The sequence below is a fragment of the Globicephala melas genome, chromosome 8, assembly GCF_963455315.2.
Source record: "Globicephala melas chromosome 8, mGloMel1.2, whole genome shotgun sequence".
Taxonomy (NCBI): Eukaryota; Metazoa; Chordata; class Mammalia; order Artiodactyla; family Delphinidae; genus Globicephala; species Globicephala melas.
The window spans coordinates 46,379,438-46,396,360 of record NC_083321.1 but is presented as its reverse complement, the minus strand read 5'-3'; the positions used below and the strand labels follow the sequence as shown (position 1 = coordinate 46,396,360).

The 16,923-nt window shown below is 50.4% G+C and overlaps 1 protein-coding gene across 7 annotated transcripts in view; it reads right to left on the bottom strand.

Annotated features, from left to right (window-relative positions):
* Positions 1-5,835: 5,835 nt before the first annotated feature.
* Positions 5,836-16,923, bottom strand: part of DENND2B (DENN domain containing 2B) — a 174,547-nt gene continuing 163,459 nt past the window's right edge. For all 7 annotated transcript variants that reach the window (XM_060303539.2, XM_060303535.2, XM_060303536.2 and 4 more), the window contains 7 exons: positions 14,857-15,005; positions 10,555-10,732; positions 10,216-10,257; positions 9,122-9,233; positions 8,125-8,364; positions 7,146-7,232; positions 5,836-6,615 (listed from right to left, as the gene is read on the bottom strand). In XM_060303539.2, the coding sequence (XP_060159522.1) occupies positions 6,581-6,615; positions 7,146-7,232; positions 8,125-8,364; positions 9,122-9,233; positions 10,216-10,257; positions 10,555-10,732; positions 14,857-15,005 (843 nt within the window). In that variant the 3' untranslated portion in view covers positions 5,836-6,580. The remainder of the gene's footprint in view (positions 6,616-7,145; positions 7,233-8,124; positions 8,365-9,121; positions 9,234-10,215; positions 10,258-10,554; positions 10,733-14,856; positions 15,006-16,923) is intronic.

Here is a 16,923-nt window from a genome sequence, read left to right as displayed (position 1 = left end):
TGAGCAATGCTTGTGTGCAGATAGGACCCTCTTAGATCCTGGTAAATTATAATTTGGTATAGTTTTCCAAGATTTTGAAAGTTTTTTGGCCCATAATAGAACTTGCAGTCTAGAACCCTGACCAAAGAATAGTTAAGATGGCACTTAAGCCCCCTAAAACTCTACTTACATGTTTAGTTTGGTAGAGGGTGGTTTCTGTATTGTTTTGTGGGATCATAAATAGACTGGGAACTATGACTTTCTGTGAGACTAATTTGTCATGACAGCCTTCAGAAGATATTGGGGATGGTCAAATGTAAGGAAAGACAGGGGAGGAAATGTAATTGATTTGTATAATGGAGAGTTAAAGGTGTCAGGAAGGCACTCAGCTGGATAAGCTAATAACGATCATTAACATCTACTGTTGGTACTGGTGGAGAAAGGTAAAAATCGGGTTTCCCTTAATGTCTTTTGGAGGACTTATAATAGGGAAGCTTCAATGCCTTCTAGACACTGAAGGTACATAAATGTGTAAATACAGTGTCTTAAGATTCAGGCCGGATTTGAAATTTATATCTAAACCTAATAGCTGTGTGACTTAGGCTTAGTCCAGTTTTCTCATCTTTAAATTTAGGTAAACGTACCTACTTGAGGATTGTGTGGATTAAGTAAGATGGAAAGCATTTACTAAATTTTTGTGTTTCGCTCTTAGTAACCAGCATGTAAGTGAACCATTATTACCCGAGCAGACAAGTCAGTTAACCTTGGTGTGATTCAGTCAATGGGAAAGTGGTCTAAACACAGGAAAGAGCAAACATGCATTTAGGAAACCCAGTTTGGAAAGGTTAGGCAAGTTGGGAGGTGTTATATGGGAGAGGAGCATGGAGCGAACAGTTATTCTGGCCCGGCTGTAGTTTAAGGGCACAAGGCTACAGTGGAAGGCTGGAGGCGGGACCATGAGGATGGAAGACAGGATTCAGAAGACATAAGGGACAGACAGGACTTGGTGACTGAATTGGGGTGGGGCTGGCAGCAAAATATGGTTTAGGGGGAGGATAGGTGGTCAGTAGTCCCTTTATGGCTAGCTTCCTTCAAGGTTTCATTGCTAGAACCTTGCAGTATAACTGTCCTGAAACTGGGTGGGATAATGCTCATCCCAATCCTATATGGAGGTGCTGCTGTTGGACATGGATGCTAAGTATGAAAGTCAGTCACTAGTACAGCCATTCTGAATAGGGAGGATGCCTCAAGAGTATAGCTGCTGATCTGTGTGAGCTGCCATGTTCTGGCTTGCTCACTCACCATTATCTACAGGTAATAACTGGGGAGATGCTCTGATTACTCCCAGGTAATACTGTTGCCAAAGGAAGCTGGGTTACTGGTGAAAAGCCAAACATGTTCAAGATAATGGAGGACACGGACCTAGAGCAAGTGCTTATCTTTAATAGGACCAAAGGCAAACCTTACGCTTTGGTTTTATATCTGAGAGTGAAACGTGCCAATGCTGAGGTACATAATATAGCCGATGCATAGGAAAAGTTCATGCATTAGATTGTCGAGCTTTGATTAGCCTGTCCGGTAGGCACAGAGACCCATACTGCCACTGCCTCTTTAGTGGCCGATGATAAGTGCACGGTGTTGATGAGATTCTCCCATGTAGGGGGAGCAGGTGCCCCATTACTTAACAGGTGCCCCCTAACTCAGGTTAACGGCTAAATTCTCTATCAGCTTGAATTGCTAAGTATATTTCTAGCCTAATAATTAATGTATGTGCTTTAAATACATTGTTACTCAAACCTCGGAGCTGCCACTGTGACTTCCAATTTATGGGAAATGTCCGCCACATAATTTGCAAAAGCCCTCATTGTCAAAACCAGCTAAATAGGATTTTAACTGTTCAATTCAAATAAATATTACTATGCGATGGCTAACTAGCCCAGTAGCAGCCAGCCCGGGATGAAAAGCAGCCAAAGGCGTGCACCACCGGCAAGAGGCAGGCAGCGCTCGCGTACCTGCGCTGCGGGGTGGGAGGTTACCGGGATGCCAGCGGCTGGAGCCCTGTGGAGGCTGGCGCCCTAGCAGCCGCTCTCGTTGGTCCCTACCGCCCGACGTCCTTGGCGCACTCAAACCGTCCGCACCGCACAGCCGCTCTCCTCTCCCTTGCCGCTGAGCCACTTCCTGAGGGTGCGAGGTTCTGGTTCCGGCGTCACTTTGATCTCTGTCCCATCCCACCCCAGGGCCGGAAGCATGATAGGCGCCGATCCGCCATTTCCGGCAGGGGGCGGGGCTGGCCCATGGCGCGCGGACGAGGCGGGAGGTTTAACCCGGCCAGTGTCCAAGTGCGGCGTGGTGGGCGCACAGCCTAGGTCGCCTGCCTCGCCGCACTCAATTTCCGCTTTGGCTGCGCGGAAGAAGAGAAGCTGTGGCCTTTTGATGCACTTTCAAGATGGGAATTTCCATATCTCTCAGATTACGTTGCCATTAAAAGATAATGAGAGTTCGACGTACTTTGGGATTAAAAAAAAACAAAAGAAAAACTTGTACGTGCATGGGAAGGTTCTGGAAGAACAATGCAGAAGGGATTTTTTTCCTCATGAGTTTTGGGAGGTGAGGAAGATGATGTATGCTTTGGTAGTTTGTTTCTTCCTTAACCAAATGCATATTACTTTCACGTTAAAAAGCAATATAAATAGACAACTTTAACTACAAGTTATGGTAGCTTGTCAGTACTGAAAAGTAATATTTTCTCTTATTCTAGAACTTCATGACCTTTTAAATTACACCCACCCCCACAGCCCATAGGCAAGTAAATTCAAGATGTTTTGGAATGCCATACTGTGTGGCTCTAGAAACTAATTTTGTGTGTCGCCCCTAGGAAGAATATAGGTTAAGTGTATGTTTCATTTCTGGCTCTGTTTTGCAGCCCAGTTTTTGTTTTACTTTCATTTCTACTTAAAGTTGGTTTAAAAAAAAAAAAAACCCCAATTTATGTATCCTTATAAATCAGTCCTTTGGGGTACAAGGTGAGTTATAAATCTTATTTGCAAAACAAAGGGTATTATTTTTAACACAATTTAAACTGATCTGTGATATAATTAGAATAATTTTCTTGGGGTCCTAATTCCACATACCATCCAGCGTGAACCACAGTTGCTTTCCAAGAGCATTCCAAAATATTGCCTTTAAAAAGTCCATACTTCTCATTTCAACATTGTGTTTACCAGAGCATGGTAATTTACCGAAAAGAGCATTTAGAAAGATGTAATAGCGCAACCTGCCCTGCTCTAAAAGTTAGCAGACCGATTACTGGAGAAAACCCCAGGGCCTTTCTTAACTCCAGAATGGAGGAGGGCTGACAGTTCATAGGCACTGGGACTTCTGGTAGAGGAGACAGCATTGCGCTGCCCCTGAGCAATTTCCCAGAAAGGCACTGTCTAAGCACTGTTATTTTCAGTAGTGTGGACACCATCCTCTGGGGGGTGGGGCGCATTTTGTAAAGGTACGGGAGCATTTTTGGTCACAATTATGGAAGGGAAGCAACCAGAGATGCTTGACGTCCTGCAATGTATGGGTTGATTCTAAACCAGGGGTCCGCGGTCTGTTAGGAACTGGGCTGCACAGCAGGAGGGGAGCAGTGGGCAAGTGAGCAAAGCCGCCTCTGCTGCTCCCCTTCGCTCACGTTACTGCCCGAGCCACCCCCCAGCCCCACCCCTTACCTGGAAGAACTGTCTTCCGTGACACTGGTCCCTGGTGCCAAAAAGGCTGGGGACTGCTGCTCTAAACAGCAAAGGAAAACCTAGCTTAGAACCTACCTTCATTTTACACACAATCAGAATCAAAAAGATGTGTTATTGGTTTTTTGTGTTTGTTTTGTTTTTGTTTTTTGCAGGTTTCATATACTTCTCGGTTTTCCAGGATTCCAACTATTGTTTAAATCAGGGGAAGCTCAAAATGTGTTTTGTTTAAAATATTGCCAAAAATTGTTCATTTCAGAAAACTCTCTTACTAAGTGGTTAACACCCACTTAGTAGAATCTGAGTTGCTAATTCAACACTTTTTCTGCATGTGTAGCTGTTGCATTCACAGTAATTCTGTGTACGGGCGTAAGCATCTGACTTATGTCTTATAATACAGTTGTGCCCAAGCATTCACATATTTTAAGTACATGTTATTTTATGACAAAATACTTTTCCTTTTATTTCTCCCCTTTTATATTATGGTTAAGACTATATTACAGTTAAGATGTGTTTAGGTAGGTTACATTATCTATGAATTTCATTTCAGGATAGTAAAAGCGAGAGTTAACAGTACTTGCTATAGAGAAAGAGTGTTGCATCTGCTAGGATTGAGAACCATCAGTTTAGGTGTCCAGAGATCACGTGAAAGCAGAACTTGGAAAGAAGCCCTACATACTTTTTGTCAACCCCAAACCAGGCCCCCTGGACACACCCTCCTCTACCTTCCAGATGAGACTTCTGGGCGAGGCACAGAGCAGTCACTGTACGGGCCCTTGCAGCCCATTCCAAGCCACTGTGTACCAATATCGGTTTTCTAGATTGGGATGAGAGCTGTGGCCATGGGAGGAGGCGGGAACCCCTAGGGTTAAAATGCACTGTACTTTAAAGCTACATACAAGTTACAGATTTTTAAAAATAATAATTTACACCTATATACCTTGTGATCTGATCACATGTCGAGGATTCTGTGGAGCCACATTAAAAAAGAGAGGGAGAGGAAAGGAGAAAGAAATAGCACCTTTTGTAAACTTATTTTATTAAGGAATCCACTTCTATGACTCACGAAGCCCAGGATGAGTTAACAGTGACAAGTTCTGGAGGTAACAACACCCTACTCTGGACTTTCCAGTTATAACCACTGTCTTCTCTCTCTACCTCAGCTGAAAACCCAGACTCATGAGGCCTCAATCCCTGCCCTCCTATTCCTGGAAGATGCCAAAGCCAACTATGTAAGAGGCTTTCTCAGAGGAGAAGACGAATTTGTCTTCCCAGAAGACAAACCCTCTACTTTGCTTTATGAGGCAGACAGCAACCCCAAACTATGGACAGGTTGGGACCTGTGCAGGGCTCAGTGGAGATGGGGAAAAGAAGGAAAGGGGATTCAGGAAGGGATCATCTCCTGTTTAACAAGCAGGCTAAGGTGGAAGGACAGGAAAACTTCACTCTATGATTCAAATCCACCAGACTCAAAGCCAATACCAATGAAGAGACTTCCAGCTTAATGCCTCATCCTGGCAATTTTCAAGGTCTCAGCTCTGTGAAGGCCTTGGGTGAGTGGAAAGCCTAAGCCACCCATATTCCCCACCTTGCTTCTCTCCTTGCTTTTCCAAGGAATATAGCAGAATTTTCTATATGCACACCTAGACTTCCAATGGAAAAAAAACTTCACAGAGTGACATGGAAGAGCCGTAGACAATGGGCCAGGGCTATAAGCCAGCCCTGGATTGGCTTTAGCTGGGCTTGACTCCACCAATGTTAAGATACCCAATGATGTCTTAAGGGCTTCATACTGAATAGGAAAATGTCAAGATTCACCTAATAGTGGAGCCAAGGGGCAATGAACATTCTTTCCATCACTGGAAACACATAGGATCTGAACAGTTAGCTGTTGGAGAGGGAAGCTGAGCTAGAGCAATGATTAGGTATCTTCTAAGAGCAGTCATACAGCTCGGGCCAGAGAACTCAATTTCAGGGGAGGTCAGTGACCCACACTAAAGGTAAACTCTTAAATCAAGTACTCATTTCCCTGCATGAAGGTGTTTCATCCCTGATGGGCCTGCCTCAGCCCATTCCCCTGGAGAGAGAACTCTAGATAATAAAGCCAAGAAACACATGGGGCTCTGGGCCCAAACAACTATACACTGTTTATTGAGAACACCCGTAGATGACGGGAAGGAGGGGTGCCCTGTACCGCATCATGGCTACCACTGAGTGGGAGCCGGGCCCAGAGAACACTAGCAGAGCTGGGGGGTGGGCTTCCCATGACTCACTGACCATCACAAAGGTGGGAGGAATAGGAGAAGGCCAGGCCCAAGAGCCTGGTACCATGCTGCAAACGGGGGTTGATTGGTCTTTGCTTTTCAGAAACAGAGGATTAGGGGAGGGGGACTACTAGAAAAAAATAGAAACTCTAAGATTAAAAAAAAATAGTCCTGTACATAACAAGACAGCATCTGCTCTCCAGGGCCCGAGACTGGCAGCAGGGGCCTTAGGCAGGCAGGCCAGGAGCCTCCAGGGGAAGATCAGTGGTTCGGCTGAGACAGTCAGCTGCACATAATTGGCCAGTCGCCAGCACCCAGCAAAACTTCATCCGTGCTCGGGCAGGGCAGGAAAGCACCCGGCCTCTTGGGAATACACAAATATTTACCGGATTCTCTGCTCGTTACAGAAACAGATAAGAAAGCTTACAGCAGATTATTTACAAACAGTATCCTGGGATATTGTGAAGGCAGAGGTGGGCTGGCTTGGAGGGTGGGGTCTGTGGGGGCAGAGCAGCCATAGCAGCCCAGAGGGTCCAAGGCTGGGCCCCCTCCCCAGGCTCCAGGCTCTGCAAGGCACTGGACTCTGTTACTGGGAAAGGGGGCTTAATTCTTCTTGTGGAGGAACTTCATTTTGTTGCCTGTGGGCCAGAGGAGGGCAAGAGTGAGAATGTTTCAGTATCATCTCTTCCAACAGCCCTAACCCTCTCAGTGGGAGAGAAGGATTAGAAAGACTGGATTACAGCTAGGTATGATCCAGGATGGTGAAAACACTCTAGAGCTCTAATCAGAGCACTGGTATTAATCATGTATGGATTTGGGCAAGCCATTTAACTTCTTCAGTCTCAATTTTCCTTTTAAAGTGAGACATGCTATGATGCTGTGATTTAGTTGGCTCAGCTCTTTGAAGGGCACTCTGGTGCTGCCACTTTTGTAGTTAGACCCCTTATAGCCTCGAGGAAAGCTCACTGGTCCTAATGGCCCTTGTGCTCACTCAGGAAGGAGTGCACCCAGGAAGACCTGACCTAGGTGAGGCTCTATGAGATCTCTTCCTGTTCTGTCTACAGCCCCGATATAAATACTGGCATGGGTTTAGAGTAGTTTGGGGTACAGATTCCCCCAGACCCTCCCTTCTTGCTGAATATGTCTCATTAGTGACAAAGCTACTTACCCAAACCGCGGAGAAACTTGTTCATTCCACTCTGCTCAGTGTCTGGCAGTTCCTCTAAATACTGCTCCACTCGCTGCTCAAAGAGGCCTGGGGAAGAGGAGAAACAGGAACAGAGAAGAGAACAGTCATTGGAGGAAGGGAAGGGGAGGCCTCCTGGAGGGAGACCAAAGGGCACAGATCCCAAAAAGGGGGAAACCAAAGATCTGCAATTATAAGAGCATCCTACCAGAATTCAGACTGGCTCATCCATTCAGACTGGGCTTATCAGACTGGCCCATGTTCACTGCTGATGGCAAGAGCCCCTTGCCTCCCAGTGCACGTTCCTGAGCTGCATTATGGTGAGGATGCCACTCCTCGTAACAGAGCTGCCCCCAAGTGGACACCTTCTCCAGCTCCTTTTAGACCACACTACCATGTTGTTTCAAAAGGTTTGTTACACTAAATGGACAGTATTAGTGGGCAGAATAAATAATAACCCTGAGGTTAGAAAGGTCTTGATGAGATGAAAAAGCCCTAGGGTGGGCAGAGCTGATGAAATAACAGAGATAAGATAACCTTTGTGCTCTGAGGGCAGACTGTCACCAACCTAAGACAGTGAGCTAGCTCAGTTCTCTTCAGGGGCTTTCTCAACCCTGGATTCTCAGGACTCCCTAAACTGCACAGTCTGGTCTTTTTCTCTGAGTAAGGAAGGACCTGTGAATGCTGCGGGGATAGGTGGAGATAAGCCCCACTCTTGCCACGTGGCTCCAGCCTGTGCCCAGGCTTGTGAATGCACGTACTGGGGCAGGAGGAGAAGGTGCCCTTGGCAGTCTCTCTCAGAAGAAAAGGGATGTTAGGAGGCCTGCCCTGGCTAATAACTCAAGAGCTTCCTGATGGAAGCTCACCAGTGCCTGGCTACTCAGCCCTGTGGGTAGCAGAAAAGTTGGAGGACTCCCGACATCCCCCCAGAACACCCTACCCCAGGCTCTTCTGGCCTTACCCTTTGCCCGACACTTTCTTAGCTCCCTGTCTTGGATGAAGCCAGCAAACATCTGAGACTCCATAAAAACTTCAAGAAAACGGCGGATGCTTTTGGAGGCCACAGACTTGCGGAAGGCCTCTCGCTGAAAGGCCCGCTCCCCCTTCTCACTCTGGGTCAGGAAGAGGGAGTAGTGCCCAACAGTCTCCACAAAGAACCGGATAAACACCTCTGACACCAGCCCATTGAGGGTATTACATTCTGGAAGAGAAGAGAAAATCTTTGAGGTTCAGGTCAAGAGCCTGCATCCCCAGCCTCCAGCTGGTGGTGTCTCCCTCTCCTCGACGGAAGTCCAGCCAGAACCACTTCTCTGTTTTTGAAACCTTAGCTCTTGTGCTCCCAGGCTTGTAACTCGTTCCTGAGCCAGGAGGTCGGAAACTGTGCTCTGAACACGGAAGCTGGGGAATACTTGCTGGATGAATGAAGATGGAGATTAGGGACCAGAGCGCCACTCCCCACACACCCTCACCCTCAGTGGTTTCCCTGGCTTCACAGGAAGAGGAAGCTCCCTCCATCTCCTGCAGTGGCTCGAGGCAGGGCCTGAGAGGGAGGAATAACTAGTGTCCGGTCAGCGAGAAGAGTCTCTGCGGTTGCCAACTGTCTTCAGGGTTTTTCTCCCCAAACTTCCTGAGGTAGAGAATTAGAGGCAAGAGGTAGCTCTGTAGCCTGGGCCACCCTAGAAGCAGCCCCAATGTTTAAGTTTCTGAACTCCCTCTGATAAAATACCACACTATTTCTCTCCCCTGAGACCCAGTCAAGCCACAACTCCTAGAGCCACACTAGTGGGGCTAGAGAATTCTAGGCTAAAGCGAGACCAAGGTCCTATACCTGAGCTTCACTAGCCAGAAGGGTCTGGTGCATAGAATCAGGGTCCAAGCCCCATGAGGCCCAGGCCCAGGCCCAGAGCAGAGGGAGTCTGGGACCAGAACTGATTCTAACTGGGGCAAGCCTCACTCACCATCATCGGAGTCGCTGTCAGAGTCCTGGGAGATCAGTTCATTCTTCCTCTCTAGAGCCTGCTCCAGAGCCGCCTGCAACTTCCTAGGTAACAACGTGTCCTCGTCATCCATCTGCAGGAGAAGGAAACCACACAGTGACACTGACTGAGCACTTAACTTCGTGCCAGCCCTGTTTGAAGAGCCTGAATATATAATCTCGTTTCATTCTCCCAAGAACCCTGATACTATTATCAACCTCATTTTAAGATGAGAAGCTGAGGCTCAGAGAGAGGTTGAGAAACTTGGCCAGGGTCACAAAGATAAAAAGTGGTGGAGCAGGTGGCATTCACTGCCCAGGACCAACAGGGCTTCCTACCCCAGCACCACGATGAAGTCTCCCCAGTTCCTCCATCTTCGGCTCCAGGGGGGAAGCACGGTTGGCTGGGGGAGGGGAGATTGTGGCCCAGCCTGTGTCTCAGGCGTGAGGCGAGGCTGTTGTGCCTGTCTCTGTATTCTGGTTCAGTGTCTGCATCGTGACGTTCGTACCCAGGAGTCGTAGCTCTGTCAGTGGTGTGTAACAGACTACATTCCCAAAGGCTATGGCATTGGGTTGTGTTCCTTTATAGAGAGCTAGGAGGATTTCCACCACCAACAGAGGCTTTTTGAAGTTGACAATGATTGCAAACCTTTACATTCCACTGCATTCTGTGTGTCATGTATAATCCTCCAGCAACATTTCAAGGCAGGTGTTATCACCATGCGTGTTTTAGAGATGAGAATTCTGGTTCAGAGAAGTTCAGAGGCCTGTTCAAGATCATGTGTCTCAGAGGGGGCAGAGGGCAGAGGTCAAGCCTTTGGATCCAGGCCATGTTCTTCACACACTCACACTGCCTTCCAGAAGCTGACGATGCCGACCAGAACAGCAGATCCTGCTGAGGTCAAGACTTCTCAGACCAGCTTCTTTCTACCCTTGTCTGTTCTGTGAATGTGGAACCCAGAGGGCTCAACAATCAGGCTGTGAAGGTGGAGTCGTGTGTGTGACAGTGTTGGGTGCTCTGCATCAAACAAGCACCCACCCTGGGTCAGGCCATGCTCTGCAGCATCCCACTCTTACCTGTCGGATGAATCGGTCAGACCCCAGATTCACCATCAGTGCCTGAGAAAGAGTCACGAGGGACAGTGATTCACGATATGAATCCCTGTAGTGCCCTTCCCAGGCCTCCAGCCCTCCTGGATTCCCAGGGTCAGATAACAGGAATAACTCCAGCCAGGGAAAGACCTCCCAAGGAGAAAGGATAAGAGCTGGGTACACAAAGGAGAAGATCCCAGCAGCCTCGGGCCCCCACCCCCACCCCTCCTGGGGGTTTCTGTTCCTTCTGTCCCTTCCTTCCTCCACACCAACCTCCCCCCCATCCCCCCCCCCCCCCTGCCGCTGGCTCCCCAGGTGGCCCACCTCCTCCACAGGCAGCTCCTTCAGTTTGGGGAGGGAGCTGGAGAGCAGGCCAACCAGGAAGGGGGTGGGACAGCAGACGATGTCAATCATGGAGGCCGGGAGGACAGGAATGAAGGTGTGCTGCCAGGAGAAGGGGTAGAGCAAGGCCACCACCGCATGGGAGCAGCTGGATAGGGTACTGGCAGACAGACAGACAGACAAAGCACTGAGCCCAGGCCCAGCACCTTCGGGGAAGGGGCGTTACAGCCTGCTGGGCCAGGCTCAGGACATCCTTTCATGTTAAACCTCCCAGTGCCACAAAAATGCTAAGGAGTCTTGGGCCTGGGTCTGACCTTGTGGACTGGTAAAGCTCCCACATTGCCACTTCTCGGGACCTCAGGGACAATGGCGCTACCCTCTTTGGTGGCTCTACCTAGGAACAGTCATAAAGGTACACAGCAACACTTGAACACACATACACACCCCCAAGAGCCACCCAAATGCACAGGTGGGCCTGCCTTAGTGTGGGAGTATCAGCTCAGGCCAGGGAGTACAAAGGTAACCTGAGCAAGGGCTGATCACAAATTCATAGTAAGAGCTGGAATGTCATCTTATCAGGTCCACATTTTACAGCTGGGGCCATCGATACCCAGGGTCAGTCTGGTCATAAGTGGCACACCTGGGACACAACCAGTTCTCCTGTCTCCCAGCCCAGTGTTACTTCTACCATTCTTCTTCTCTATCCATTCCTCCTTCTCCTAATTGGAAAAAGTGGTCTGACTGATGGCCACTGACTGAGGTGAGGCTGGCACCATTCTTAACCACTCCCATCTGTCCTCTCATGCTCCAGGACATAGCCAGAGGCCTCAGTGGGGCCATCCTTCTCTTGGCCTAGAGGGGGGCTCCAGGCCTCCAGCACCACAGGGCTGGGTGGCCAGGCAGAATGACCAGTGGGAGACTGGAAGGAGGATCTCCCCGATGCTAACTAGAAGGCACAGAAGTGAGTGCTGAGGGACAGTATGGGTCACCAGTCAACACAGGAGACACACCCGGCTTTAACCATCCACCCGTCAGGAAAGGAGTCGAAAGCACTCCCCTAAGGGCCATATTACATATGAGGAGACAGAGGCCCAGAGTCAAGTTCCTTCTCAAGCCTGCCTTTCCCACCCTGTCTCTCCGCATCTATTGGCCCCACCTATTAGCTATGAAAGCCCTGGGCTCCACTTGATCAGCTCCAACAGGGATTCTCACCCTTTCATGACTAATGCCCACCAGTCAGAGAACATGGTTCCAATCCATGACAGAAACAACCCCTCCTTTCCAGAAGGACCTCGGGGGACGTTCACAAGCGTTTTGGCAGCCAGTGCCTTGCTTGGCTGTCCTACCACCCCATGGACGACTAAAATACTGCTGGGCCTTGAGGCAGAGACACAGGTATCCTGGCCCTGAGAGTCCTTCCCCTAAGGACAGCAGCTCCCCACACCCCAAGGACAGCCATCTGAAAAATATCTGGAAAGGGGCTGTCCAGGGTCAAAGGAAACACAGCTCCACAATGCCTTACAGTGGGCCTGGGACTTGGGAGGCAGAAGGCTTGTACAACCCTTAGGGCGGGCACACACACACACACACACACACACACACACACACACACACACACACACACACACACACACACACACACACACACACACACACACACACACACACACACACACACACACACACACACACACACACACACACACACACACACACACACACACACACACACACACACACACACACACACACGCCAGAGGGACCAAGGACTTGTGGAAAACCTAAAAGGTGAGCAACGGAACAAGAGCTGGCTGGACTTACTGAGTCTTGACCCCAGTCCAGGCCTGTGTGCCCTCACTGGGCTGCCTATTCTGCCCCTTTTCAGTCAGAGGCAGACCCCAAGCAGGGAAGACATCTTTTCTAAGACCCAAGATTGGCAGGACTTGAATGCTGAGCCAGGCCAGATCAGGGCCCTGGGGTATTTTCCTCCCCAGATGGTCCAGGAGTGTGTTCAGAAGCAGCTGAAGCCACAGGAAACAATCACTGTATTCACAGCCCTGTTGGAGCCAGGCTGAGGGCCACGGGGGTGGCCAAGAGGAGGCTCTGTCCTGGGTAAGGGAGTGGAACTTTCAAGAAAAGAAACCTCGGGGTCCAGGCTCTGCTAGGGGCATCAAGGTCTGACCAGACCAGAGCCTCACAGCTGGGTAGCGGGGGCTTTGCTGGCAGACAGTGAACACGGATGGCAGAAAGGCACAGACGGGGCCCCAGGGAGCTGCCATAGCTGGCTAGTTCCGGTTGCCGGCTCGGTCCCTTCACAAGGCCTGATGGGCCCATGACACACACAGAACTGTGGTGTACAGAAACACTGAGGCTGTGACGGGAAGTGGAGAGCAATCTTCTTTTCTAAACCTGGCTCTCTCTGGAAAAGCCAGAAGCTCTGGGTTTTCCTCCTCTTTACTTCTTCTGGGCTGAGGGTGGCCCTGAGTTCCTGCGCCAATGCCCTGTGAGGGCATTTGGGAGTCCATTTCCTCATGACCCTCTCATGCACACAAAAGAAAGACCCCAGGGATCGTGGGCTTATTGGGGACAAACCAGGACGAGGATTCTTCTTTTCTGCCTCTCATATCAGCACCTAGCGTACGTTATGGCACATAGCTTAATAAACGTCTAAATGGCTAAATTAATTCCACCACTCTAAAGAAACTATTGCCCCCCGTGATGGGTTCTTTGATGAAAAATTATACAATGTGTTGCCGAGATCTCATCCTTTCCCTGCCTGTCCCATCCCCTACATATACCCTTTGCTATGGTCTGAATGTTTGTGTCCCCCCAAATTCTTTGTTGAAATCCTAACCCCCAAATATGATGATATTAGGACATAGGGCCTTTGGGAGGTGCTTAGGTCATGAGAGACCTCATGAATGGGATCAGTGTTCTTATAAAAAAAGAACCCCCCTTCCAGCATGTGAGGACACAGAGAGACGCCAACAGCTATGAACTAGGAAGAAGGCCCTGACCAGAACGTGACCAGGCTGGCACCCTGATCTTGGACTTCCAGCCTCCAGAACTGTGAGAAATAAATTTCTGTTGTTTATAAGCTACCCAGTCTGTGGTATTTTGTTATAGCAGCCTGAATGGACTAAGACGCTCCTTTTTTTTTTTTTTTTTTTTGCGGTACGCGGGCCTCTCACTGTTGTGGCCTCTCCTGTTGCGGACCACAGGCTCCAGACGCACAGGCTCAGTGGCCATGGCTCACGGGCCCAGCCGCTCTGCAGCATGTGGGATCTTCCCGGACGGGGGCACGAACCCGTGTCCCCTGCATCGGCAGGTGGACTCTCAACCACTGCGCCACCAGGGAAGCCCTAAGACGCTCTTTTAAAGAGGAAAAAAAAACCTTGGCTGCCTAGAAGAGCTCAGCCTCTTCCAGAACACCTCATGTCCAGTGACGTTTCTGCCGCCCCCTCCCATGGCCACAATCATCTGGACCTCCTCTGCCTCTAAAATCATAAATGCCAACATTTCAGACTAAGACTTGTGATCTGTTCAGCTCTTTTCTTATTCTTCTTAATCCAGCTCCCCTGCCTCAATGACCTCTCCAGTCCCTGGGCTTCTTTCTCCCTTTCCTAGTTTGGCCAACCTCCCTACAACCACTCTCCTCCCCAGCACTCTCAAGACCCTCACCTGGTCCTTCTCTGCAAATCCCCACATGCCTGGCCCTGGGTCACTCCATCCAGTTGCCTTCTCCAGGTGACACCCTCACTGGCCCCCTCACTGGATGGCTCAGCACCCCTCATACTATCCCTAGTCATGCCCTTGCCCCTTCCTCACTGTGGCTCTTCCTAAAGTTCATCACTCTCTTATAATTCAGCATCCCACAGAGGTGGCCTTGCCTCCCCCTCCAGAGGAAATGTGGCCATAAGCTAGAAATCTTACTTTCTTACTTCCTTCCTCCACATAAATAGATTTGTACCTCTACAATCTTGGCCGTTGCAAAAGCAGCAGCGTCTGTCTTTTTCCCTCCAGCCAAGTCCTCCATTGGGTTCTCAACCCTGCCATCTTGTGTGCTCGCAAGCCCTGCTCCCTCAGTCATCCTCTCTGCCCGGGTCTGCTAACCTTTCCTCTCCATTTGATCTTTTTCTCACCACGCACAGACGCACACATACACATACACACACACTCTATGCACAAATACGACTGGCTGGCATATACTAGGGCTCGTAAATCACATTGGATCAATTAGTGGATGTGCCTCCCCCCTTCTTCACTTCACCTGCTGGGCCCTACCTGAGCTTATCTGCTACAAAAATGACTCGGCGCTCCAGCAGCAGTGAGGCAAAGATTCGGATAAGCTGGCGCACACTGAGGCAGGTAAAAAGGCACTCGAAGTCCACATGCTCCAGCCGGGAATCCATGGGCCGCCGCAGCTCTAACACCTGCAGGAGAACAGTGGGGCAAGTGGGGCAAGCCAGATCAGGTGGGTGCCACTCCTGGGTCATACACAAAGCGACCGGAAGCTGGCTCCCCTTCCCACCTGCTTTCCCAAGGCCTCTAACCCACCCCACTGTGTAGTAAGACCCAGTCTCCTCCTCCACTCAGACCACAGCTCTGCCCCCACAGTACTCAGACGCCCAGCCTGTGGGCAACAGGGCTAACTGAACATGGGGGAGGCTCTGGAAGGAAGGAGCTGGAGAGCCATGTGCCAGGCTCTCAGGAAAGGGGGGAGGAGAGCTGGCTGCTCTTACAGATGAGGGAGGCAGGGAGCCACACAGCTTCATCTGCACTGCCCTCCCTGCCCTCCTGCCCGTCTCCCCAAGGAAAGGACTTGGCTCTGCGCTGCCCAGCTCCACAGCTGATCGCTGCCCCTCTGCGCGGCTCTGCTCACCCATCTCTGGACAGACAGTGCCAGTGTCCTTGTTGCCATGCCCCCTCCCTTTCCTGCTAGGAAGAGTTTCCTTCCAGAGGCTCTGTCCTGGCCTCTATCTCTATTGGCTTGTCTAATCCCTGTGCCAGGGACAAGGGAAACACAAGCTGGCCATTCCACAACCTTGCCAGGAAGCAGGACTCTCTTTATCAGGGCCAGACCTAGCAATCTTCCCTCCGGAGAGGTTGCAAGGCCACTCTGAAGGTTGGTGCTGTGGCGCAGGGACCACTTCCCTGGGGGCAGTCATGAGGGTGGAGGGTGGCAACTGACCCTGGCAATGAGAGCAACAGGAAGTGCTGACGCTCAGGCCAGGCCAAAGCAGCTCTCACCCGGGCCTGCCTAGGCTTCCCCTCGCTTCCTCAGCGTATGTGGGCAGCACAGATGTGTAGGTCTCCTGAGAGCCAGGAGGGAAGACGCATGCCCTCTTTTAGCCCTATGGTATCAGAGCCCTCCTCAAGAGGCTTCACCCTGCCTTATCTCATTTGTTCCTCAGAGTCTAAACAAGTGAAGCTCTAACTCCTAGTTCAGTAGTCATCCCTCTGGGCCCAAGGGAAGCAGCAACATGGGCACAAGTTGCCCTAAGGATGTGTCTCTTTTATAGGGTTCTGTTTACACTCTGTCTCTCCCACCGGATGGCGAAGCCCCAGAAGGCCCAGTGATTAGCAGGATGTGGGGTACACCCAAAGTGCTCAGTGAACGTGCGCTGAAGGGATCCCTTACCACAATCACGCCAGAGGCCTCTGCACCCCTCCTGCCCTTGCCCCACCTGGAAGAAGTCACAGTGAAGCTCCCCCAAGCCTCCCTCCTGAGAGCCTGCATGCGGTCAGCGCCCCACTCCTACTACCCCGAGGGTCCGGGCTCCTCCAGGGAGTGAGGGTTCACACAGGAAGCTCACAGGACCTGGGCCTCTCTTCATTCACCTGCCCTCAAGGAGATCACAGTCCAGTGAGGCTGAATGAGCCTAAACCATCACAGCCCACCAGCTACGTGTCAGGATAGGGGAAAGGCGTCATTAACATCTGCACAGGGCGCTGAGAGGGCTGAGAGGTCAGGGCAGCAGCTCAGAGCACAAGATGCTTAACTTGGTTGTCCAAGGAGAGAAGAAGGGAAGTGTCTACTAGGCAAAAGGAAGCAGGGTTCAGGGACAGTAAGCGAGTCAAGTCAGAGCGTTGAGACGAGGCTGGTGCGTGGGCTGGGCCCCATCCTGAAGGACTGACTCCCAGGCATGCTACTGGGCTCTCAGGGTAGGGTCGGTGGTCCTGCCCCCAGGTCATGCATGAAGCAGGAAGTCCCTCCAAAAGAGCGTGGGAGAAAAGATGCTACAAGAAAGGCCTTAAATGGCATTCGCCACTCCCAGCAAACCCAATGTTTCTTTAGTCAGACCGTCTCCACTCCCTGCAGCAACTAAGTTATTTCTTCTTCCCTCTCCT